The sequence below is a fragment of the Ursus americanus genome, chromosome 1 (genome assembly GCF_024610735.1).
Source record: "Ursus americanus isolate L20-20 chromosome 1, mUrsAme1.1.p, whole genome shotgun sequence".
NCBI classification, from domain to species: domain Eukaryota; kingdom Metazoa; phylum Chordata; class Mammalia; order Carnivora; family Ursidae; genus Ursus; species Ursus americanus.
In genome coordinates this window covers 46,580,556-46,604,807 of record NC_142127.1, presented here as the reverse complement: position 1 = coordinate 46,604,807, position 24,252 = coordinate 46,580,556, and the positions used below count along the sequence as shown (strand labels likewise).

Sequence of the window (24,252 nt, the reverse complement as noted above, 5' to 3'; positions counted from 1 at the left end):
AGCCAGCATTTGTCCGCCTCCTGAAATCTGTGAAGATGGCTGAGAATCGGGTTTTTATAGAAGCCGGCTCTGGAGCAAGGTGGCTGGTGGGTTAGAATGAAGAGGAGAGACGTAGCAGAGAGCCTGGCTGGCGGGGGGGGGGGGGGGTGCTGTCGTAAGCGTATTGACCAAAGGCCATGAGGGTTCCGACTGAATCCACGGCCTAGATTGACTCCCTTAATCATCTTGATTTTCTTAGGTTCCTTTTCACTTAAAAAAGTTAAATCTAAGTTATTTTAAAAATTTTGTTTCACGTGAATGAGGTGTCAAACACGACACCAAGTCTCGCTCAGTACAGCGTGTAATGGTTGTATGTTTTCTCTGGGGCCCTCCCCTGCCCCCGGAGCTCCATTCCAGTGTTTGAATGTTCTGATGCGCCTCTTACCGCCTAACCGCGCGCGCGAACTCGTATCTGCTGGATTCCAAGCTGCTGGAGGTGGTGTTAGCGTCTGTCCTATTCACCGCGGTATGCCCAGCACCTAGCACAATGCCTGACGAACAGTAGATGCTTGCTAAATATTTACCGAGGGAATGAAGGAGGAATCTGGAGTAGCTGGAGGCCAGAAACATTGCCCACGATCTGCACGAGCGTACATTAAAATAACAACCGAAGTTAAATCATGTGAAATAGCACCATTTTTAGTTCTAGTGTGCCTGTTTAACGAGGTACGAATTCATGAGTTTGAACAAGCTCGCCGAGGGGATACGGCACACAAAATCTAACTCGGGGCCCGCCTGTTGTTTAGACCTCTATTTACTCAAAGAAATTAGCGATTAACAGCTGTTTGTTGCAGTGAATATGGTGATTCTGGGTTTTTGTCAGGTGCCTCTAACCAGCGTTCCACTTGAAGCTGAGGAAAAGAGCAATAACAATTTAAGTAGGAAACTTCTTTGCAGAGAAATACAGTTTATGGCCCCTGTAGACTTACACGGTTTCGACAGCGATGGTCTTAAAGACGTTTCCTAATTCTTCCGTGTGCCTGGGTTCAGTCCCTGGGCCCATTTTAACAGAGCTTCCTGGTCCCCAAGCAGTGGTTTCCAGTCTTTTCAAGTCTGAGGACTCCTTTGAAACTTGCCCCTCTCTTGACATAATACCGTTTGTGCCTCTGGTAATCATCCCCTGAGAGAATACCTCCCGATATTCAGTAATGCTTCCCCTCCCCCCCCCAATTTTTTTATTATGAAAAGTTTTGAATGCACGGAAAGGGTGAAAAATTGTGCAGTGGGTACTTCTGTAGCAGCACCTAGAAGCAGCAGTTACGAACAGTTTCCATATCTGCTGTCTCCATTCATCTCCATTTTGTTTGCTGAACAGTTTGCAAGTAACAGACTTAATATTTCAGCTTGCGTTCCCTACAGATAAAAACGTGTTCCTATATAACCACGATACTTTCCCACACCTAAGAAAGTAAACAGTAATTCCCTAACATTGCCTTAATACCTGGCATATTCATATATGTCTAATTATTTCCAAATGTCTTTTGTAGCTTCTCCCCCTTCCCCTTCAAATGCAGGGTTAGGCAAGAGTCACTCTTGGCATTTGTTTTTTTGTTGTTGTTGTTTGTTTCTTTAAGTCTGTTTTAACCTGGAAAGCTTTTCTTACTTCTCTCCTTTTCCTCCATGACACTGACTTTTTGAAGAGTTCAGGGGGTTGTCTCGCCAATTATCTTCTACTCTAGATGTATCTGGTTCTGTCTGCTTGGCTGCTTGTTTTAGAGGGAACTATTGAGGAAGGAAGCTATTCTTTATGGAAGAATTCTAGGTAATAAACATAGGGGGAATGATACAAGTAGAATATCAGCATTCTGCCACCTGCTATGAAATAATTATTTAAGACAAAGATGCTAAAACTGTCAAGGAATAGAATACTCAGCCAGTGACAAAGTGTTGCCCAACAGAAAACCTGCCAAGTGCACTGGGGAAAACATACCTTTACAGTGGCGAGGTCTCAGGCCTAGGGATCATTGGTTAAACTAGGCATCGCTCCCAGTGAGAGAACCTAACATCCTGTGCCCCTGGTGTATGTACCATGGGGAGAAGTGCACGTCTGTGGAGTATTCTTCCTTCCACATGCTTCATGCCACCTTGTCAGGTTTTCAGACCTACCTTTCAGTTTATAGGAAATGCAGCATAGAGAAACGAATTAAATGACACCATGAGGAGACCCACAGACCATTCCAGTAATGCTTTTAAGTGACTTTGTATTTTACTAATCACCACTGCATTTCCCTTCCCCTGACAACTGGGAGACAGGGTCCCTCAGTGGGCAGACAGAGCTGGTCCACAGGATGTGGACCTCTTGCAGTAACTACTGCTCTTGGGGACTCCTAGAACACTGTAGACTATAATTTCTTTGACAGGGCCATATTGTAGCTTGCACGGCTTCTTAATAAATAGCAGGGATTTAGCTCACAGTCTGCCACCTTTCAGAAAGACTGAATTGTAAGGTGTAAGGATGAGGGGCGGAAAATTGATCATGCCCCAAATATTTAACTTACAGGAGTTTATGTGTTTTGCAGTAGAGGTATTTGGAAAGAACTGGAAAATCTTCCCTGTTTTATTTGGTGCCCGCTTATGATTAATTTAGTTTCTGGTTTTGCTATTCCTGAAACTGGTTTTCCAGAAATACTCTGGGACTTGGTTGTTTCGTCAAGGCAGGGTATTTATTGAGTGGTCATTGTTTCAACTCTAATTTATTATTGATCTTTCAGGCCCACAGCTGCAGAACTTTTAAAATGCAAATTCTTCCAGAAAGCCAAGGTAACATGCTTAAAAACCCACGTAAATCTGCTCTTTTGAAATCACTATGAATTTCTGCGTATGATATTTGGTGTTAAACTGTTGGGAACATTTGTTTTGCAGAACAGAGAGTACCTGATTGAGAAGCTGCTTACAAGAACCCCAGACATAGCCCAAAGAGCCAAAAAGGTAAGAGCCACAAGCCTTTGTGATCCAGCAAGGGCTGCCCCCCCCCCCCCCGGGAAGTGAGACCCACAGAAACACAGGACAAAGATGGCCACACACTCAGGATGTGTTGTTCAGAGGTTATCTGATTAGCTTTTCCTCAGTTGGCTGCATTTTGCCTTTTGGATATCTCCGGCTGGCTGTTATGTGGTTGTGGAAACAGTGTGAACTTGAATGATTTCCCCTTATCAGTTTTGCTTAAAGAAGGTCAGAATGGGGAAGGGATCGCGATGGGGCTTGAACCTCGGAGAGGTGAATAGCCTTGAGTATCTTTTCTTTGGAAATTTCACAGAAGAGGAGCAGTCATTTTTAAGCAGTTTGAAATGACAAAAGAAAAACCAAAATTTGTTTATAATGGTCATCTTTTAAAATCTGATTTTATTTACAAATTTAATGGTTGTCTTGAGTATCTGTGGGATGTTGGTCTTTTCCTTATAAAAAGACCCTGGCCCCTCCTGTAATTTACCTTATATTAACTAAATTATGTTAATGAAAACCTGGAAAACTTTCCATTCTTGGTTTTAGATTTTTTAAATGGTGTGTATATGTGAGTGTGTTTGTTTATGTATTTATCCAGAGTTTTATTTATTTGTAAATACTGATTTCATTATGGCGTGAAACCTAACGAAATTTAACCTCTGGTTTGGTTTAGTTTGGTTTTGAAATTATACTCGATATTTATAATGAAAAATATTTGTGTAGTCACAGATTTAGAAAGGAAGTTTCTCTCTCCCCCACCCCTCTTTTATGGTTAATAGTTACAGGGAAAGCTGATCTGACTCAGAGTCTTACGCTCTGAAGTACAGCTGGCCGAGAGATAGGCGTCAGAGATAACATCTCATCGTGCCGGGTTGAGTAGCTCTGAAAGTTACGTTCCAGTCGTTGCCTTTTCTGAAACCTTGTGTATGAAGTGCATTTCTCCGATGCCTTAAAATTGTTTTAAGCAGATTTAAGAGTGGATTTTAAGACACCGCCCACTGTGTCCAGGCGTGTGAGTGCTCCCCGGGCCCAGCAGAGTTCTTGGGTGGTGGGCCTGGGCGGGGGGCCGGGGGATTGCGCCGTTGGCTGCGCAGACCAGAGCCCGAGCTGGTCTGAGGGATGTCTCTGAGGGGAAAGGAATGTTTGGCAGACGGCCCATCAAGAGTGGCGCGTTTCAAGAGGCGACACAGGAACACTAAAGCTTCAGTTGAGGCAACAGAAAGTGCAAGGGTCCAGCAGCCGTCCAAGGGCTCCGGACAGGAGGACCCAGGAGAGACTCCCTGGGGTGTGCGAGCCTCATATGGGGCTTTGGTCAGGCATCTAAAGTGTTCTCCAGAGTTGGAAAACCAAACCATTGGCTTGGTTCAGTTTGTGTCATCCCCAAAGAACATTTTTGTTGGTCCCGACTTGTTTTGCTAGTTTTGTCTGGTCTCGTCCTGTAGCTGTTTCCCCTGGAGGGGGTTTGCCAGGCCAGGGTTCTCTCCAGAGCTTTAGCTTCGCACCCCCAGCTCCTGTCAGGTGGTCTGGAGGCCTCAGAGGTGCAGTTTCCAAGTGGCTTCCCTCCCCTCCCAAACCGAGTCTTCCTGGGTTCTGTGTTTCCGTCTGAGTCACCCGACCTCAGAACACTGGGATTGTGTTTGTGTTTGAGGCCTCCATTCCCCCCGTCCTCCCGGTCTAGCACCTCTGCGGCTCTCAGCCACAGTGCTCCGAACGCTCTCCTCCTGGTTTGGACTGGCCAGCGGCAGTCCCTCCCTTCTGTTCCTCCTTTCTGTCCTTAGTCACTGCCGCAAGATTAGCTTCTGGATCACGTCACTTAATGGCTTCAAAGTGGTTCCCCGAATTAAACAAAAACAACCCCAAGAGCCCGTAAATGAAAAACTAAGCGTCCTGTCAAAGAAAGGCCAACCTCCTTCGCCCTGAATTCATGGCACCATGTCAGCTTCCAGCCTTATATCATGAACGCAGCCCCGTGAACCGCCTACGGTAGCTCTCCCTGCGTGTACTTTCCTCGCTAACCTGTACTTTCCTTTGAAACTCTCTCATTTTGAGAAAATGAAGAAGCTCTTCAGGTTCCAGCTTCACTTTCTTTCCTTTAAAACATTTTAAAATTATTACATATGAATGTGCTGTGCATTCCAAACCGCGTTTGGCATGTCTCTTAAACCATGAGCAGCTAGAGTTTTGGGAGATGTGATTTTTCGAGCCTTTTTCCACGTACTTGCTCCTGGACTTTAGACTTAAACCTCAGGGCTTGTTTCGCCATCCTTCCCTTCGAACGGAGAATGGCCGCACATGTCAGAGTCACCGAGAAGAATAAACAGAGAATATAAATTCATCTTTAAGCATCTTATAGGAACGCGAGTAGCCCATAATAATGTGGTTTTTGCTCAGCTCTGGCTTCATCGAGTCTGCTGATTCCCTGTTAGAATTTTGTTTTCAAGCGCACGTGGGTTATGAGCTACGCCCACTCTTTGCCCGTAGGCTCCACGGCAGGTGTGCTGACCAGCACATCGATCGCTGCACGTGTCTCGCTCATATCAAGTGCCCACAGATGTTTGCTAACTCCGTGAACACATATGCTCGCGTGTACCATGGAAAGGCCTTTCAAAGCTCTGTTTTTTTATGCACCCAAAATGCTCGGCATACACTCGTTCCTGGGCTTCCTGTTAACGGCAGACATCCCACCTTCTGTCTGTGGGGTGCGTGATGGTGGGGAGCAACCGCGCTGTTCCTTGCTGGAAGCTTCTCCTGTGGGCATGGCCCATGGAAGTAGATGTTATCATAATCACCATGAGCGTTGAAAGCCTTTGTTGTAGGATGTCCTTGCTTGTCTTAGGTTCTTAAAATGTGGAAGTAAATTCCGTTTGAAAGTTGGTACAGGGGAATCTTCGGTGTTCCTGGCTTCCTCGGTTTTTGGACTTCCGCTTACTTTCCCGGCTCCACGGTGCCTCCTGGGTAATCATGCTCTGGTTTCCTGGTGTAGGTTTGTTCTTCAGATGCTGCTTATTGCTGCTGGTCCTTTGATGTTCATCTCCTCGGTTTGTTGTTTTAAAAATAGAAACAGTCCATTGATAGACCAGTGTTTAGAGGACACCCGGGCCTGTTGACCAAGCTCTGCACATTTAGAAATCTGTGTGGATTTGAAATTTGTTGTCAGAAACAACAGTTTTCTGCTTCTCCTCCCTGGTGGTAACAAAAATTAAGACTTATTTTTCAATGTTTTTTTTTAACATGAATAATTCTCATATTTGAAAGAGAGAGGGGCCCGTTGTAGCTGTTCTCAGGAAGTCCCGTGAGCCCACCAGTGCTGTCCTTTGGCACAAGAGAGGTAGAGGCCTGTCGTATTCATGTTTGGCCAGAATGTGAAGCATTAGTTGGGGGCCATGGAATTCCATGTGGGTGGGTGACCTTGTCTTCATCCAGATTGAGTCCTCTAAATCAGGAGAGAAAAAAAAGAAATAGACCAGTGTGGCTTTCTTGGTAATTTAGTGACATAAAATGATTATATATGTGTCTGTGTGTCTGTGTGGTCATTGCAGAAATTAGGGATATTTGTTTTCTTCCTGGAGGCATTTGGGTTTTTTGTTTTTGTTTTTGTTTTCCCTGACAGGCAGTGTTGCTTGGGGATTGTCTTGATTTTCTTTTGCCCTTATTTTTCTGTCTGAGAAATGGAAATTCTCTCTGACCTCAGGCATGTGGTGAAAGGTAATGAGAGATTTGATGTTCCTGGACCACAAGACATTCTGTGAATTCTAAATGAGAACATGCTAATAATGACCCATGAGAAAGAACGAGGTTAAGTACAGCTATAATTTCTTTTCAGCTTTTCACTTATCCTTGTGCCTGAGAAGGAAAGGCTTCAGAGCCATTACTCCCTCTCATGTGACTTTTTAGGGGCCTGCCTCCACTCATTTTTAGGGGTTTGAAAGCTTGAGCATGTCCTGTTCCACGATTTATCCTGCTAGATTCACTGGGTGGGGAAGAGTGTAAGTCATTCTGCTAAAATTGCGTGCAGATGCTTAGGGCCGTGTGCATTTTCTGTAGGAGCTTCTAAGTGTCGGAGTTGGCTGGTGTCTCTGCTTTCTGTTGGCGATGCGAACCTTGGGTCACCACACTCACGCTCCTGTCCATACACCTTCTGTAGCTAAAACCCACTGATGGCGGGAGAGGGGCAAAGGGTTAGTTGCTGTACAGATATCTCAATACTAACTGCTTAACCAAAATGCATATTGGCCAGAGAAGTGTTGAAGTGGGGGAAATGCGATCCACAGTATTGAGGTTGCCTGTGTTTTTATGGGAAGAGGAATTACTGGAGGATTTTTGTTTGAATTTTCTTAATTTTGAAATTGAGAAGTTAGAAATGATTAATCATTATCAGAAAGAAAAAGATGGGTGACTCAGTGGGTTAAGCATACGACTCTTGATCTTGGCTTGGGTCTTGATTTCTGGGTCTTGAGTTCAAACCCCACGTTGGGCTCCGCACTGGATGAGGAGCCTACTTAGAAAGAAGAAAAGAAGGAAAGAAGCAAAGATATATTGTATCACTGCTGCATTTGGATAGAACCATTGTGAATTGGAAAAAGTAGGGTGGTATTTGTGGGCCCCAGAATTTCTTGTATCAGGCTTGTAAGATTGACTTCATATTAAGGGCCCAGGGAATTGGGTTCATTTGATCCCCCTATGTGCTTAGGAATAAATGGGTTGGGATATAGGGATATTATAGTTCATATTTATTTAATACTTAATATGCGTTCATAATCTGTCCATTCCGTTTTTACTTTTCATTTTGAAATAATTTCAGGCTTACAAAAGTTTACAAAAATAAACACAAAAAATTCTGCACATATTTTCTCTCTCACTTTCTTTGGAAACATTTCAAAGTTATAGACATGATGTCCTTTATCTTTAAATAAACTTCAGTGTGTATTTCCTAAAAACAAGGGCATTCTTTTACCTAACGGTTTAATTATCCAAATCAGGACGTTAACATTGACACAATACTATTATTTAATTTTCAGATCTTCCACAAGTTTTGCCAGTTTTGATAGTGGTCGTCTGTGTGGTGCAGGATCCAATCCACAGTCGTTTAGCTGTTGTCTCTGTTGGTCTTCTTCAATCTGGAATAGTTTTTGGTGTTCTTTTATAGACAGCCACACTTCTGAAGACTCTAAGGCCACTTACTTTGTCAAATGGTGCTCAGTTTGGGTTTGTCTGATATTTCCTTGTGATTAGATTTAGTGTATGCATTTTTCAACAGGAATACCTCAGAAGGGGTGCCGTGTTCTTCTCTGCGATCAGGTTGAGAAGCGCGTGATGTTGATTCATTCCTTTGCTGGTGATGTTAACGTTGATCACACGCTTACGGTGGCGCCTGCCAGCTTTTTCATTGTAATAAACACAATTACTTCCTAATAGGAGGAATTCATTAATATTACATTCTTTCATTATATTAAACATTAAAAGGTAAAGTGAATGTACTTACTGTACAGGGTCATTAGTCTTTTTTCAAGGAAACATTTATGCTTTCGTCATTGTGGTTATACATTCATAGGTATTAATGATAGGATTCCCTATGGTTTCTAAGCGATCTCACAGACAAGGGACCCTTGGCTCGTATGTAACGTTTAGATGGAGGTCGGAAGGAGGAGTGGTAGTGCTCCAGCCTCCGTGTCTGGTCTGGAAGCAGCAGCAGCTGGATCTTTGTCCTTCGTTGGGTGAGCTGGCTGGTCTCTCTGAGTCCAGTCTAGTCAGATGGAGCCAAGGACACTGACTGTCACCGTGATGATGAGAGATGATCCGGGCAGGATGTCTCGCGCTGTGTCTGACACATTGTGAGTGCTCGGTCCAGCACAGGCTGCCACGACTATCGTGTAAATAAGGGAGTGACTATTGTGGCTGTACAGGTGGACATTTTAGAAGTACCCAGTGAGAGAGGGAGTGAGGAAAGGGTCCCGGTAGCGGGACAGGTGGAGTGGGCGAGGAAGGTTGTTTCTCTTTCGCTGTTGCTTTGAACGAGAGGGAGAAGCCCGTGGAAGCCTACAGAAAGAGAGAGAAGGATGACCACCATTATTTCATCGCTGTTGCCAATTCACATGTCTTTGTGTTTTCTTTCCTGCCTCATCACGCTGCTGGCAGTGGGCACGAGCCAGCACGTGTCCTGCAGCCAGTCCTCTCTCCCGTGAGAAAGCAGCACAGTGTGTGTGTTTGCGAAGACCAGAGAATAGTAAGAATCAAAGGCACACACAGCTGATATGCATTTATGGCTGTTAGCTCACTTTCACATACGCTTCCTCATTCATTCTAAACAGCTGTGCTTGAAGACAGGTCGGGCGGGTATTATCATTACACTTGACAGATGAAAGTGGGAGAGGTGAACTGACTTGTCTGAAGTCGCACGGCTAATTAAAGGCCGTTCTTATTTCTGGTTCTGTGCTCTTTCCACCAAATCATACCTCAGAAGGAAGAAGAAGAGAAGGGAGAGGATAGGAAGGAAATCTAGGTGGAGAGGCTTGACGGTGTGACATGGTCTCAGTAGGAGAAGGGCGGGTATGTTTGTCATTCTCAGTGGGTATTCTGTCCCCTACCACATGCCATTCACAGGCACTCGGAGACGCTGTGAACATCATTGTAGCCCTGGCGGATTGCCAGGGTTCTAGCCACTGTCAGGGGGAGTAAGGCGATAAGGGGTTTGGAGACTTTTTTTTTTTTTTTAAGATTTTATTTATTTATTTGTCAGGGAGGGACAGAGAGACAGCCAGTGAAAGAGGGAACACAAGCAGGGGGAGTGGGAGAGGAAGAAGCAGGCTCCCAGCAGAGGAGCCTGATGCAGGGCTCAATCCCAGAACACTGGGATCACACCCTGAGCCAAAGGCAGAGCTTAACGCTTAACGACTGAGCCACCCAGGCACCCCAGGGCTTTGGAGATTCTGAAGGGAAGAGAGATGGCTGGTGGGAGTTGGATAGCATCAGCAGTTGTTGAAACCTGCCAGAAGCCCAGCTTCTCATTTGTGAAATGGGGAAAGTAATTACGATACCTGCCTGTGTTTTTTAGGACTGAATTGGGTAAAGCAGAGGAAGTGTATAACCCAGTGGTTGGCTGGCACAAAATAATACATGGCACTAGTTATTATAATCCTGGAGAGTTTTATTATTATAATCACATATACTGCTTTATTATTACAGTTTTATTATTATAATGTCATTATTGTTTTTGTAGCGTTTTTTCATTGCTGGGCTGCGGGCACCCCTGCTGCTGTTCCCGCTTCTGCGGCTGCTATAACGGCTGCCACCATTACAACCACAGCTCCCAAGAATGGGCGCTGTAGATAGAGGACACAGACCAGGCAGTGAGACTCCCCTTTCCAGTGGGGAGCACAGCACAAGCAGCACAAGACATACTCAAAGAGTAGCAGAGATTAAGTGCCTCAGGATGTGGGCGCGGAATATGTACCACAGAAGGGGAAAGGTCATGGAGCTGGTAGATGGGGGGACACGGGCAGAGGAGAGGGAAGAATTCATACTTCTTGTGTACCTCCATGCACCATGCTAGACACTTGGTTTATGTTCATGTCCGCTAACTGTAGCCTTATGATAACCACTGAAGTCCTGAGTAACAGGACAGATGGATTATCAAGACTGGTTTAAAAAAAAGTTTGTTTTGAAGTATGTATTTACTGTTTTGAAGTATGAGTGGAAAGTATTTACTGTTTTGAAGTATGAGTGGAAAAGAGCATAAATGTCTCCTGGTTTGTGATCCTTCAGTTTGCAGACCCAGGTTGGGCCTTGACCACGTCGTCGTATAGTGGCCGTGTGAAGCCAGCTCGCTTCCCAGTTTGCTGCCATTTAGACTCCTCTTTTAGTCAATAAAGAGGGAAAATGACCTTGCGTTTCTACACAATTGCTTTTTCTCCCCCTCCTGTAATCTTATAATTAATTTATGAGATATTGAAGATTATATATTATCAAGAAACCAGAGAATAAATAAGGTGATTTCAAACACTGGAAGGATGGATTTTAATTTTGTTCCAAATATGTCCAGTAGAGGGCAGTGAAGGGCTTTATTTCTGAGAGGCTGTGGCCTGCAAACTGAGCAAAAGTTTTTGGCATTGTTGAAGGTCTCAGACTTGGAGAAGAATCAAAGGATGTTAGGTACCTACTGAGCTGTGAGTACCAGGCGCCGAGTGTTTCTTTACTGGGCAGGGGGTTGAAGGGCAAAGGTGTAAGTACCTCTCATTATTACCATTTTCATTTCAAATCGCATTTTCTGTTAATCAAAGTAATCTAACATTTGTATTTTCCAGAATTCATGTCAAAACCCAAAATTTCGATTTTGAAAACGGGATTAAAGATTTTCTGGTATTTTGTAGTTTAAATTAGTACAGTTCTGGGTGGTTGCAGGCTATTTCTAGAAAGTTCCTTTGTTCCTGCAGTTCTCCTTAAAGCCAGGTAAACAGGAAAGACGGAGTCAAAGCATATGCAATGAAGGAGAAGTGAACAGACCTCTATATTTTGGATTTAACGTAAGATACTCCTCGTGATTCAGGTAGACGTGAGGGTGCATATTCTCTTATTACTTTGTGTCTCTTTTCCCTCCCTCTTATTTGAAAACAACCACAGGTATTGGTAATCTATTTTACTGGGGAGCTCACATGCTCAAAGGGAGGACTTTGGTGGTTGAGGGTGTTGTTTTTCCCATGTTAATGGTGAGAAAAGTTGTCCAGAGAGGTTAAAATTGTTGTCTTAACTGGGACAGATGTTCCCAGAGGGTAAACTCATTAATGTTTGCATTGTTTTTACATTTTAAAAGCTTTGCTTTTAGGCAGTTGAGAATGTAGAGTTCATTTGTTCAGAAAAGTGCTTTTGGTCACTAGGGGGTGCTATCAGAATAGTTCATGTAGGAACCTGGGCCCAGGAATTGAATTGCTCATTAGTCTATAGAAACCACTGCAGTCACAAATTTCTTTCTTTTTTTTTTTTTGCATTGTGCCTGCAATAGGAAGCTTTGCTTGTGTTTGTGCTGGGGGTGAATTAGGCAGAGGTGAGGGTAGAGGAAAGAACAAGGGAAAAAGCATAATTTACTTTCAGTTCGGTTGGTGAATTGAGTTAAACACTGTTTAACTCAGTTAAACAGTTTTGGGGCACCTGGGTGGCTCAGTCTGTTAAGCTCAGTTGTCCTGGGATTGAGCCCTGCCTCAGGCTCCAAGCTCAGCAAGGAGTCTGCTTCTTGCTCTCCCTCTGCTCCTTTTGCACATTCTCTCTCTTATATAAATAAATAAAATCTTAAAAAAAACTGTATATATTTTAGGTAAGTGGCCTCTTTCTGGTGACATTGACTTAGAGCGGAAAGGATCCATGGTGGAAATTGTGATTTGCTAATCCTGACAGCCCCATCTACGAGGAAACGTCTGTATTTTGAGATTAAGGTGTCTTTTAAAGATACCAGTTGCTTAAGAGAGTTTAAAACTTTTACAAATCTTGGAGACCCAGTTTTAGGAAATTTAAAAATAATGACATACATTCTGAAAATATTGTGAAAGATAGTATTTGCACAACTTCAGTGTGTAGAGAATTGATTGTTTCCTTTTGCTGGAAATGAATAGGGAGAATCAGTGGCCTTATTTCACATCCAGTTAGATTTTTGAGATCTGCGTGTTCAAATGCATTTTGTGCTTCATTTTTACCTTTGGGGAATTTGCTAACTTTTTCCAAAGCTTGTGTGCATCAGGCAACTTTGACACTTAATTGGCACACGTGTGCTGAGGGAAGTCCCTGACTGCCTGCTCATCCAGGGCTCGCTGAGCGTCACTGGTAATGTACCAGGTACTGACTCCCTTTAAGGCAGTTTGCCTTTATTCACCTTTACAGCACCCTGTAGCATACCATTGCTTTTAAAAGTAGATAAACCACAAAGAATGGAAAGGAGTTTGAAATTTGTCTATGGTTGCAGCAACACTAGTATAAAAAGTGAGCTGATGCTTTTTTGATCTTGTTAAAACTCTGGTGTGATTGGCTGCACCTTCATTCTGGTTTAAAACCATTCAGTGGCTTCTTGTCGATTACAGGGAAGTTCCAAGTTCCTGCCACTGATAGGATGAGGTCCACGTCACTTGTAAGATGAGGACCAGGCAAGGCTCCTGTGCTCAGCATTTGGGCCAGCTCTCCAGCCTTTGCTTCGGCCACTCACCACCTCACCCTCGCCACACCCGTACAGAGTTCCTGGTTTTTCTCTTCTGCCAGCGCACTCCTGAAATCCCACCTGTGTTTTCTGTGGGGGTGCATGTACTGTTCCCTCTATTTACAAGGCTTCTCCCTGAACTTGTATATTTCCAAGTTTGGTACCTCCTTTCTGGAGCCTTCTCCTCCCATCCCCCCTGTATCCAGATAGTTCCTCAGTCTTCCATCTGTACGTCTTCTGTACCTGGGGCTTCGGTCCCTTGTTGCACTTACTTTCATTTGCAGTTACTTTCCCCACACTTTTGCTTTCTGGACCTGACTAAGCTCCCTCGGTGCAGGAATAGTGTTGTATTATTCCTGTGTCCCCAGTACCCAGGACAGTATCTTGGTCCATCTGGAATTGAAGTTCAGGAAATGAGATTGCAAAGGCATGAAGATGGCTTTTAAGGGAGTTGATGTGAGAGCATGAGGGGAGGCGAAGTGAATCTTGTAGTGTGAAAGGGGAATAGTTGAGAAGTTTTTCAGTTGGTGCTGTCTTCTTGTATTTCAGGTCTGGGACTCAGAGGTTATCTGCTTTTAGTTTAACATCCCTTGTCATCTCCCACTTGCTGAGAGTCTGAGATGAGCCAATCAGCTTGACCCACCTTTGCCACCTCGTCACGAAGTGGAGTGGTTAGATTTTCTTACCTAACACTGACACACTCTGCATTTGGATTATCTGACAGCAGCAGTTTAGTCCCTGGCACCCAGAATATTCTATGCTGTCATTTTCTTTTCCCAGACAGGATGTGCATAAGTTTTCCTATCACTGGAAGCCACATCTAATTAGGACGATATTTTGAAACTAGATTTAAATTAGTTTTCACTACTCTCTAATTTTGGATTGCCTGTTATATATCCCCTCACTTAATGGAAACAGTTTAAACTCAACTCTTAGATCATGATCCTGTAAATCTTGAGAGTGAGTATGACATTTTGGAGAAAGGGAGGTAACGGAGATAGACAGTAATGGAATTGTGTGTTCTAGTAATGGAACAATTGGGAAAGCAAAAAGTCCATGCCAGTGGAAGGGATCCAGACGTTTTACTCTTCTTCCTCCCTTCCTCCCTGCTCATTCCAGAAGTGTGGTGAGGCCAGCAGAGGGCATGGTACGCATGTTTAAAAAGTCAAGTGTGGCAATGGGGGGCTCTGCCGCTTCTGTGTTAATCAAATTTTTTTGATATAATGATACATTGTTTTTGTTTTGTTTTTTTAAAGACAATTTCTTTTCTCTCTTTCTTTTTTTTTTTTTAAGATTTTATTTATTTATTTGACAGAGATAGAGACAGCCAGCAAGAGAGGGAACACAAGCAGGGGGAGTGGGAGAGGAAGAAGCAGGCTCATAGTGGAGGAGCCTGATGTGGGGCTCGATCCCACAACTCCGGGATCCCGCCCTGAGCCGAAGGCAGACGCTTAACTGCTGTGCCACCCAGGCGCCCCGATACATTGTTTTATTGTGCTTTTTAAAGAAAAGGCCAGAATATGTATTTTATAATTTCTTTTTACTTTGAAATTAAGTAGTTTTAAAACATTAAAATTCAAGAGGCTCCATTAAAGTTGTACTTTGATACAGGCTTTTCTAGGTTTCCCATTAAATTACTTCTCACAAATTCAAATACTCATTTAGAAGAGCATATAATAACTTTAATTTTTTCCCACATACAGAAAGGAAAGGAGTCCTTGTACAACTTACAAAGCAGTAACAGAGCTAAGAAATTCAAATAAGAGCCTTCAATCCAAAATTAAAAGGCCATTTGAAATTGTTTCGGCTGTTTTGCAACTACTTTGTGGGTTGATAGAATTTGGTTAGGGAGGAACTGGGAAGGTCCTGTCTCATCAAGGCTGGAAGGGCTCCCTTAGATGATAAGGACAGAGCATTAAGAGGGGGGCTTTCTCTGTGACTTTGTGGAAAGTGGTAGGAAAAAGAAAGTGAGAAACGGAGCCTAGAAAGAGGTGGAAAAGACCCCAGAAGAGGAGCTCTAGGTCAGGAAGCTGGGACCCATAAAGGTCCGTGCTAGAAGGTAAGGCCAAGCTTGGACACTTGCAGGCAGGCCCTAGCCAGACCCTGGCTCTGCCACTTGCTTATGGGGTCACCCTGAGCATCAGCTCACTGCCCCCACCCTGCCCTCCCTCCTCCGTGAAGTGCAGACGGTTCAGTGGCTTCTCTGTGATCCTCAAGGGGGAAAAGCGAACCCTGAATTGGGCCTCTTGTGCTTGCCATGGTCTAGTCCCTTCCTCATCCTTAAGACTTCTGTCTGTGTTCTCCACCCCCTCATTCTCCAAGGGTCCATTTGCCCGAGGCCCCTGCACAGGCTGCCCTCCCCTCTGCAGAGAAGTGTCAGCCTTCTCCTTCATCAGCAGACCCCGCTTTCAGGTCCAGGAGGCCCTTCTCCAGAAAGTGAAATTGGAACCGTGCTGTATTCATTGTTCTGTGATCACCTGCATTTTCATTGAAGGTACCTGTGGACATCTCTTTGTGCCAAGAAACAAAAACTTACTAAGTCCTGTTTAACGGCTGTGTAATGTTCTACTACAAGAGTGACTATAACTGATCATCAGTTCTTTCTTGATGGAATTTAGATTGTCTCCATTTTTTTACTCTTAGCCATACTGGGGTGAACGTCACATGCCTGCACTGTTGCATATGGTGTTGCTGATTTTGTTAGGATATGTTCCTAGGAATGGAATTGCTTGCTGGAAGAATATATATGCCTTATAATTATTGATGTATACTGGCTTACTGATGTTTAAAATGGGAGGCATTGTATTTTAAATCTCGACCTGAGTCTCAGTTCTTTCATCTGTACAATAATACATTACTCACATGTACACACACACACACTCACACACACATATTCTTAGCTCAGTGCCTAGCATACAGTATTTAATATTAGGATTTATTCTTGACATTGAAATGTTATCCATGTACATTTATTTCATTTCACTTTTTCCTGGCTCTTCAGTTTACTCTTTTGCAGAGAACATCCCAGGTCTTCTGGTAGTTTTGCAACCTTGAGACTTGCAGGAACTTTAGGAGAGATGAGAATGACCATGTACTAAAAGCTGATCGATAGAAAGCCTATTATGGAGGTCCCAGCTTGGGGTCCTGAACTTGGAGGGCCATTAAACGTCGTTAGGAGAATGCCACCGGCGGTGAAGTGCGGGGAGCCCTCCCGTTCTGTAGCCGGTTCTTAGATAAGGAATTCTTTTCAGTGTGAGGACTGGGCTAAGTGTGCAGCCCGACGAGGCCCTTTTGCCCGTTATTCTGTCACTGCAGTCTCTGTGTCCAGGACAAACAAATGATAAACCAGCTGCCAGCCTGAGAAATGGTCCAGCCCTTTTCGTCACCCCTTGGTTTGTGGAGGTGTGGGGTCGGCCGTCTGTGCTGCGGTAGGTGTTGGTCACGCCCGGCAGCCACAGTCACAAGACAGCACCGACATTCTGGATGCGGAGCTTTTCCTTTCTATTCTCCCTTTTATTTTTATTTATTTTATTTTTAAATTTTTATATTTTATTCCTCCTTATTTTATGTTGTTATATACTAGTATCCTGATTCAGATCCTTTATGATCTTAACCAGTGACAGCTTTTAGAGTTTGAAACTCCATTTTTCTTTTTTCCCCGAATCATTGCATGGGATGTTTTTAACAAGTGTAACCTTGAGATTAATCTTCACTGCCCCTTGGCTGCCTTTGAACCTTGGGGGAGTCACCCACCTTCTCTGAGACTTCGATTTCCTCACTTCCCAGCTGCCGAGGGTTTTGGTGACGTTTAAACGTGACTGCTGATGTGAAATGCGAGGCGGTGTCTGTAACGTCACAGGGCTTGCATTAACGCCTCCGCCTTTTCCTTTCCCTCATTGTGAATCAGGAAAGGTTTGATAAGGAAGGAATTGTGTGTTCTACAAGTGAGCATAAGGAAGTATTTAAATGTCATGTGGGGATTGTCTTTTATTTTCTTAAGGAAATTAACGTCTAAGGTTAGTGATTTTCACCTTGTGCTTTGCTTCTTTCTTCCTGGCTCCTCAGAGCCCCAGAAGCTAACCCTTGTTCTTCAAATAAAACTGTTTGTTCTTACTCTCCTGCCAGCACACACAGACTTGCTAGTTTCCTTAAGGACTTCAAGTTACTGAAGTTTATTTAGAATTGGGTTATTCACTTCTATTTTAATTGTAAGATTTCTGACTTCTTCATTTATTTATGGATTTTAAAGTTATAATTAAGAGAGGTTCCCCATTTAATGTATTTTTAAACAGATATCATTAATTTATCTGTTAGAACTGTTAGAAAACAAAATTCAGCCGAGGAAATTTGAAGACCTAATTGGCTTTATTAAGCAATTCGTGAGTTGGGCAGCTTCCCATCTAGCAAGTACAGAGATGCTCAGGGGTGTGCAAAATGGAAGATTTTTGTGGGAAGGAGGTGGGGCAAGTAGTTACTCGCAAAAGAAAAGAAAGGATTGTTCCAGGCAAGGTCGCCTTCTCTTAGGGGGAAGAGGAGGGGGTCTTATGAGGTGGATTATCTCATCTCCATTTGGGAGATGGAGAGGACCCATGTGACAGATGACCTCATTGGTGCTGATCAGAAAATTCCTGACTGGCTGGGTAAGACTACATTTTTGAGGGAGGCTGGAACTGCAGTTAGGTTAGGCAGTAAGCCCTGGTTGGGTGACTTGGGCGGAGTGACTCCATTTAGGGCCTGTGGGTTTCTTTTTAACGGAACAAAGTAAAAGTTTTCAGAAATAAATGACCTCTAAATCTGCTCCTCTCCTACTGACATGTTCTGTAATACGATGTTATTTCTGTGGGATCCCTTCTGCTTTTCTCTTATTTGCCACCTTGAGAGATAGTCTCCTGTCCCCTTTCCGTATAGAAACTTAATGCCTGGCAGTTCTGACACTTACCGTGCAGATCCCCAGGCGCCTTAAGCAGACATCCGTATTCAGTAGATCTGGGGCCGTGACCCAGGACTCCACATTTACTATAAGCCGGTTAGTTGGGAAGTGGTACTGTGGTGAGACAGACCTGGCCGGGCTCCAGGTTTGGAAGGAAACCATATTGCTAAGCTCACGTGGCAAAAATTATATAATAGTCCTGCTTTCTAATTACATAGACACAATGAAAATGCTTTTATTTCATCTGCTGCTTTTCTCTTTTTTTCTCCACGGACCCTTGGGCAGTGCTGTTCCCACCTCTCTGCTATTTACACTCTGACCTCCACTGACGCAGTGCCCCCCTCCGGGTTGTTGCTTGTGAGGTCAGTCTTACCTGTGTTACACTGCTTGCTAGCGGGGCAGACGGTGTGAGGCAGAGCTGCAGTGTCTTCTTAAACCACAGCTGCTTCTGGTATTACGGACTAGGTCTTAGATGCATTATTCAGGTGGGTGTATCTGTCTTCAGAGTGCTCTGACGTTACTAGCATTATTAATATAGGCACTCATTTTTACCATCCTCATAATGCTAGTGTTAAAAAACAAAATTCAGTTGAGTAAACTTAAAAATCCAGTTGCGTTTACTCAATGATTCATGAATCAGCCAATATCCCATCCAGTGAGTCGGAAGGAGCTCAGAGGAATTATACGAAATGGAAGGATTTTGTTGCCAGAACAGGATGAGGTGGTTAAGCTAAATTAACAGCCCAAGAAGCAATAGGTGCTGGTGAGGATGTGGAGAAAGGGGAACTTTCTTGCACTGTTGGTGGGAATGCAAACTGGTGCAGCTTCTCTGGAAAACAGTATGGAGGTCCCTCAAAAAGTTGAAAATAGAACTGCCCTACCATCCAGCAATTGCACTACTAGGTATTTACCCAAAGAATACAAAAATACAGATTTGACGGTGTAGACACACCCTGATGTTTATAGCCGCATTATCAGCAATAGCCACACTATGGACAGAGCCCAAATTCTCTTGACTGATGGATGGATAAAGAGGATGTGCTGTGTGTGTGTACACACACACACACACATATAGATATAAAATGGAATATTACTCAGCCATCAAAAGAATGAAATCTTACCATTTGCAATGATGTGGATGGAGCTAGAGTGTATTATGCCAAGTGAAGTAAATCAGTCAGAGAAAGATGAAAAGCATATGATTTCACTTATATGTGGAATTTAAGAAGCAAAACAGATGAACATAGGGGAGGGGGAAAAAAGAGAGGGAAACAAACCATAAAAGACTTTTAACGATAGAGAACAAACTGAGGGTTGGTGGAAGGAGGTGGGTGGGGGATGAGCTAGGTGGGTGATGGGGTATTAGGGAGGGCACTTGTTGGGATGAGTACTGGGTGTTGTGTGTTAGGTGATGAACTACTGAATTCTACTGAAACCAAGATTACACTATATGTTAACTAACTAGAATTTAAATAAAAATTTGAAAAAAAAAAGAAAAAACGCAAGAATTTAGTGAAGATCACTATATTCTACTCTAACTGCTGGAAGAATGATGCAGAAGAAAGTGGGTGTCACCTTGGATGCATTGGGAAGCACCCCCATCTTGGAGTGCAATCAGCTTTGGCACATGTACTGGTTTCCTAATGACTGAGCTGTATGATATAGTCAGGTATCTGGAATTAATTATTTTCTACTAATATAAATGATAGAAATTCAAGTTTCTAATAGCCAGCAATATTTGGAAAAGTTAGATGGATTTTTCAATATTATCAGTAACTTTGCTATGATAAAGGTATGGCTAAATTAAAAAAAAAAAAAAAGGAGATTATTTCACCTTCTTGTAGGGAAAGGCGGGGGATCTTGTCCTGCAGATAACTTCACTGGTGCTGATCAGCAAGTTCTAGACTGATTGGTTTAAAATTAGCTGAAACTGCAGTTAGTTTAAGTATTAAGTCTTGGTGGGGTTTAGCAGATGTGACTTCATTTTGGGCCTACTATTTCTTTTTAACAATACTTTCTTTGATGCATGATATAGGAAGGTGTATGGCAGACTAACATTCGAGGGAGGCAAGCTAGATGAATGAGCCTTTTTCATATCCTAGTGCAGAGTGAGAGAGGTAAGGTGATGTGCAGGGTTTATATTTGGACAATGAGGAGGAGAGTTTCTAATAATGGAAACTATCCAAAGATTAAATAGACTGGAATTAAAATCACAAAGGACCTAAAGGACTGGAAGAGGCTGTCGCCTCAACCAGAGCTTCCCAACCAGTGGCCAGAGCACACGGGTAAAAAGTGGGTGGGATACAGGTGAGCCACAGTATTGATCTTCTCATTCCTCAGGGCAGTTGAGCAGGGCTTGAGATGGCTGGCGTTCTGGGGCCGGTTTCTATGAATCACATTAGTAGCTTATCCCAGTATGCTGTATAATTATTATCATTTTCTATATGTGTCGTGAGGTATACAAGCTTATGAAATTAATCATCCAAACCTCCTGGTATTAAAATTCTGCAAACCATAAAAGACATTTCATCTGGAAGTCCAAAAATTTGGATACAGGAGATTTTGAGAAAGCTTAGGAGTTCAAAGAATTCAGTTTGAAGACTACTGGTCCGAACATATCCTCCTGGTATAGAGAGCAGAAACTAAGTTCTGTGGAGACTGAATGGATTTTTAATCAGTGACCGAGACCTGGATCACTGCTTTTGGCTCTTGCTTCAGTACTAATTTTTTGTGTTGCTTAAGCTGAAGATAGGGGACAAAAAGAAGAATTAATAGATTGTGCGTTCATTGAAGAGCAGGGACCGTCCTACGTGGCTAACCTCAGTGCTTACTACGTTCTGTGACAAGATAGGTGCCCAGTAGGTGTTGGCCAAATGAGTGAATATGATGTTCATTTTTGTCTCTACTGAGAAGTTGGGTCAGATGTCTTTGCGCCCTTATCCAATAAAGAGTCAATGAGGTTCTTATCTCTTGTCCCTGTTTACGGGGAAGGAGGACAAGAATTTTTCTGTTGGAATTGAGGATAGTGAAAGCTTTTACATTCCATGTCATTTTTAAACTTCCAAGAGCCTTAGAAGAATTTGAAAGCAGAATTCAAATAGATATTAAAAACTTGCCTTTGAATTTATAAGGAGAAAATAGCTCATTTTGGCGAATGAATTTCGTTTAGTTTAGGGTATGTTTTTCCCCCTCACTGTGTACATGTGATAAATAAGTTGAGTTTCCCAATAACCAGATCCTGCCTTAAACATAGATCATATTGCATTGCTGGGTCCACAGAAAGCAGAGACAATATGTAAGGATATAAAGTAAAAGAAAAAAGAAGCTAGAGGCTGAAATACGATTGGTGAGTTAAATGTGAAGGTAAACGTGCAGATCAGCTCTGAGCAGCAGAGGGGAGAGAGTTGGGCCTAATCTGTTGTTTAACCCATGTATTCATATTTTACTTATTCATTTTTACATTTGACAATTGAAAGTTGAGTCTGAGATTCTTGAATTAAGCTGATAATATTGAGAATTGAAAGATGGCTGAAATGTCCCCAAGAGGATTGTGTGTCTTGGTTTCTGGAAGAAAGAAACACAAACATTCTTTGAAGAAATTCTTTCTTTCAAAGATAAATAAAACATTAGAAATAAATAACTAAATTTAGGCATTCTCTCAAGAAATTTGGATATTGGAATTATTTGTATTAGGCATTTTATATCATCATATGTGAAATGTGAAAAGAAATAAAGGACAGAATGATAGAAATGTATGAACAACAAAATACCAAAAACAACCAGGCAGATTTGAAAAAGAAACAGCTTAGGAATGAATCTTAGAACTGTTAAAATAATAAGGGTTATAACAAATAAACAAAAACCCTTCCTGAAAGGACTTAGACAGATGAAAAAATATTTGGTGGTTCAACAGGTTAGATACAGAAGAAATGAGAATTGGCCAACTGAAGAAATTACTAAGGTTGCGGCATAGAGAGATAGGAGGATGAAAATTATGAGAGAGAGGTTAATAGATGTAGAGGACAGAGTGAGAAATTGTGACACAAATCTAATCATAGTCCTGGAGAACATAATAGAGAAAATGCAGAAGAGGTAATTTTTGAATAATTTTCCAGAATTTATTTATGTTTCACAGGAACATACTCTGAACAGCAATAATAGGAAAAATATTCTTTTTTTTTTTTTTTTAAGATTTTATTTATTCATTCGACAGAGATAGAGACAGCCGGCGAGAGAGGGAACGCAAGCAGGGGGAGTGGGAGAGGAAGAAGCAGGCTCCCAGCAGAGGAGCCTGATGTGGGGCTCGATTCCAGAACACCGGGATCACGCCCTGAGCCGAAGGCATATGCTTAACGACTGAGCCACCCAGGTGCCCCAGGAAAAATATTCTGAACAAGCAAGATAAATAAAAAGAAATCTGCACTTCGGTATTTTGAAGTAAAATTGCAGAACCCCAAAGATAATAGGAAGATCTTCAAATCCACCAGAGAAGTAGAGTAGATCACCTGTAAGGGGATAATAAGTAGGCTGACAGCAGACATCTTTTTGCAACAGTCCCAGTCTGAAGATGAGAATAACTTAATATCTTCAAAATATTGAGAGAAAATTAAGAGCCCTCTGAGTCTTTCAAATTCTGGAATGTTAGTGGAAGCAGTCCATCTTTTCTTGACTGGAGTGAAAGATCACTGGACAAAGGCGGTGCTCCGCAGCGGTTACAGAGTACTACATGATGGGGCCACGGCGTCCCCAAACTGTTTGTGCTCTTGACCTAGGGGCAGTGATGTGTAACTCCAGCGGTTACGAACGGGGCTCAGTAACGCCACGAGACATCTTAGAAAGTGCAATTCCTGTGGGTAGTTTGAAGCGGCATGTATATTCTGTCGGAGGTAGAATTTTACCAGCATCGTTGAGATGGTTGTGTTAAAATTAGGAAGAGAATGTTTAAAATTTGTTTGGTTTGAAAATGTGTTGGCTGTGTACGTTGGGAAACACTAAGCTGGATTTGTAGTAGTGGCCTTACTGGTGCAACGGCATGAGTCAACTGTAAAGTAAATGATGCTTGGACCCTTTACCTGAAGCTTAGGGTAATATGGCAGTTTTTATTACGTGTGGTCCCAGGACATAGTCGCTGTGAACACTGTTACAGTAGCTATTACCACTTGTTGGATTAGTACGGAATGTGAAAATGAATAAAGGTCCCAGTAATGTCCCACATTGTGGGTTATAGTCAATGTAACTGCGAGGCAAAGAGCAGAAGAGAGATTTCACAGAGCCATCTGTGTGTCACAAACTTGAACGTAGGTACAGAGATGTGGTTATTTGTGTTAAGGTCAAGCGGTAAATCACTGAGTCCAAATTTCCTGTATTTTGTGGCAACTCTCTGAAAGAAATGTTCAAGCTAATTCCGCATTTAAGTGCTTTATGGAGGCTGACAAACAGAGGTGGTGCAGACCATACACTAAGTATAATGATCCCAATGTCCTTTAGGACAGATGCTTTCTTCTTTCAAGTAGGCGTATGGTGACTGAAGTGACACATCATTCTGGAAAGCTCCAGATTCACAAAACCTTTCAAAAAGGTTTCTCTGTAGCAAGCTGTATTTCAGACGACCCTCCCCAGTTCAAGACCTGTGTGTTTTTAAAAGACCAGTTCATCTTTACATCAAAAACCAGTTGATGATGTTGTGAAATTATTCATCTGGGAATTAGAATCAGAAAAAAAAACGAAGTTTAGAATATTTGAGAATAAAGCCTGAGGATAAAATCACAGTTACCCTGTGATTTTCAGTTTGATAGCCATGAAGTTAACTAATGATTATTTAAAAAGTATTTTGTAAGCAGAGTCATGAATGCTAAATGGATAGTTCTAGCAAAATAACCAACTGAGAGAATTTTTAAATTTTAAAACTGTGTCATTGGAAACAACTAACATTTTCCAGGTGACTCATCTGTGGTAAACATTACAGTTGTCAAACATGATGCCACCCCCCTCCCCCCTTCCAAGTGAGTTTTATGTTATCATGAATTCCATCTCGATTCCAGGATTCTGGATTATTAAGTTTTAACCCAGGTGCAACTTCATCTGGGGTATAATCTGTTCTTTTAAGTTTAGTTCTAACACATGTATGTATAGTTAATAGGAGAGGAAATGTCAACAACAATAACAA

General features: G+C 42.6%; 1 protein-coding gene across 5 annotated transcripts in view; it reads left to right on the top strand.

Moving 5' to 3' along the window:
- STK39 (serine/threonine kinase 39) overlaps positions 1-24,252 on the top strand; it is a 439,620-nt gene that overhangs the window by 268,701 nt on the left and 146,667 nt on the right. For all 5 annotated transcript variants that reach the window (XM_045780401.2, XM_045780409.2, XM_045780437.2 and 2 more), the window contains 2 exons: positions 2,751-2,799; positions 2,902-2,967. In XM_045780401.2, coding sequence (XP_045636357.1) covers positions 2,751-2,799; positions 2,902-2,967 — 115 coding nt within the window. The remainder of the gene's footprint in view (positions 1-2,750; positions 2,800-2,901; positions 2,968-24,252) is intronic.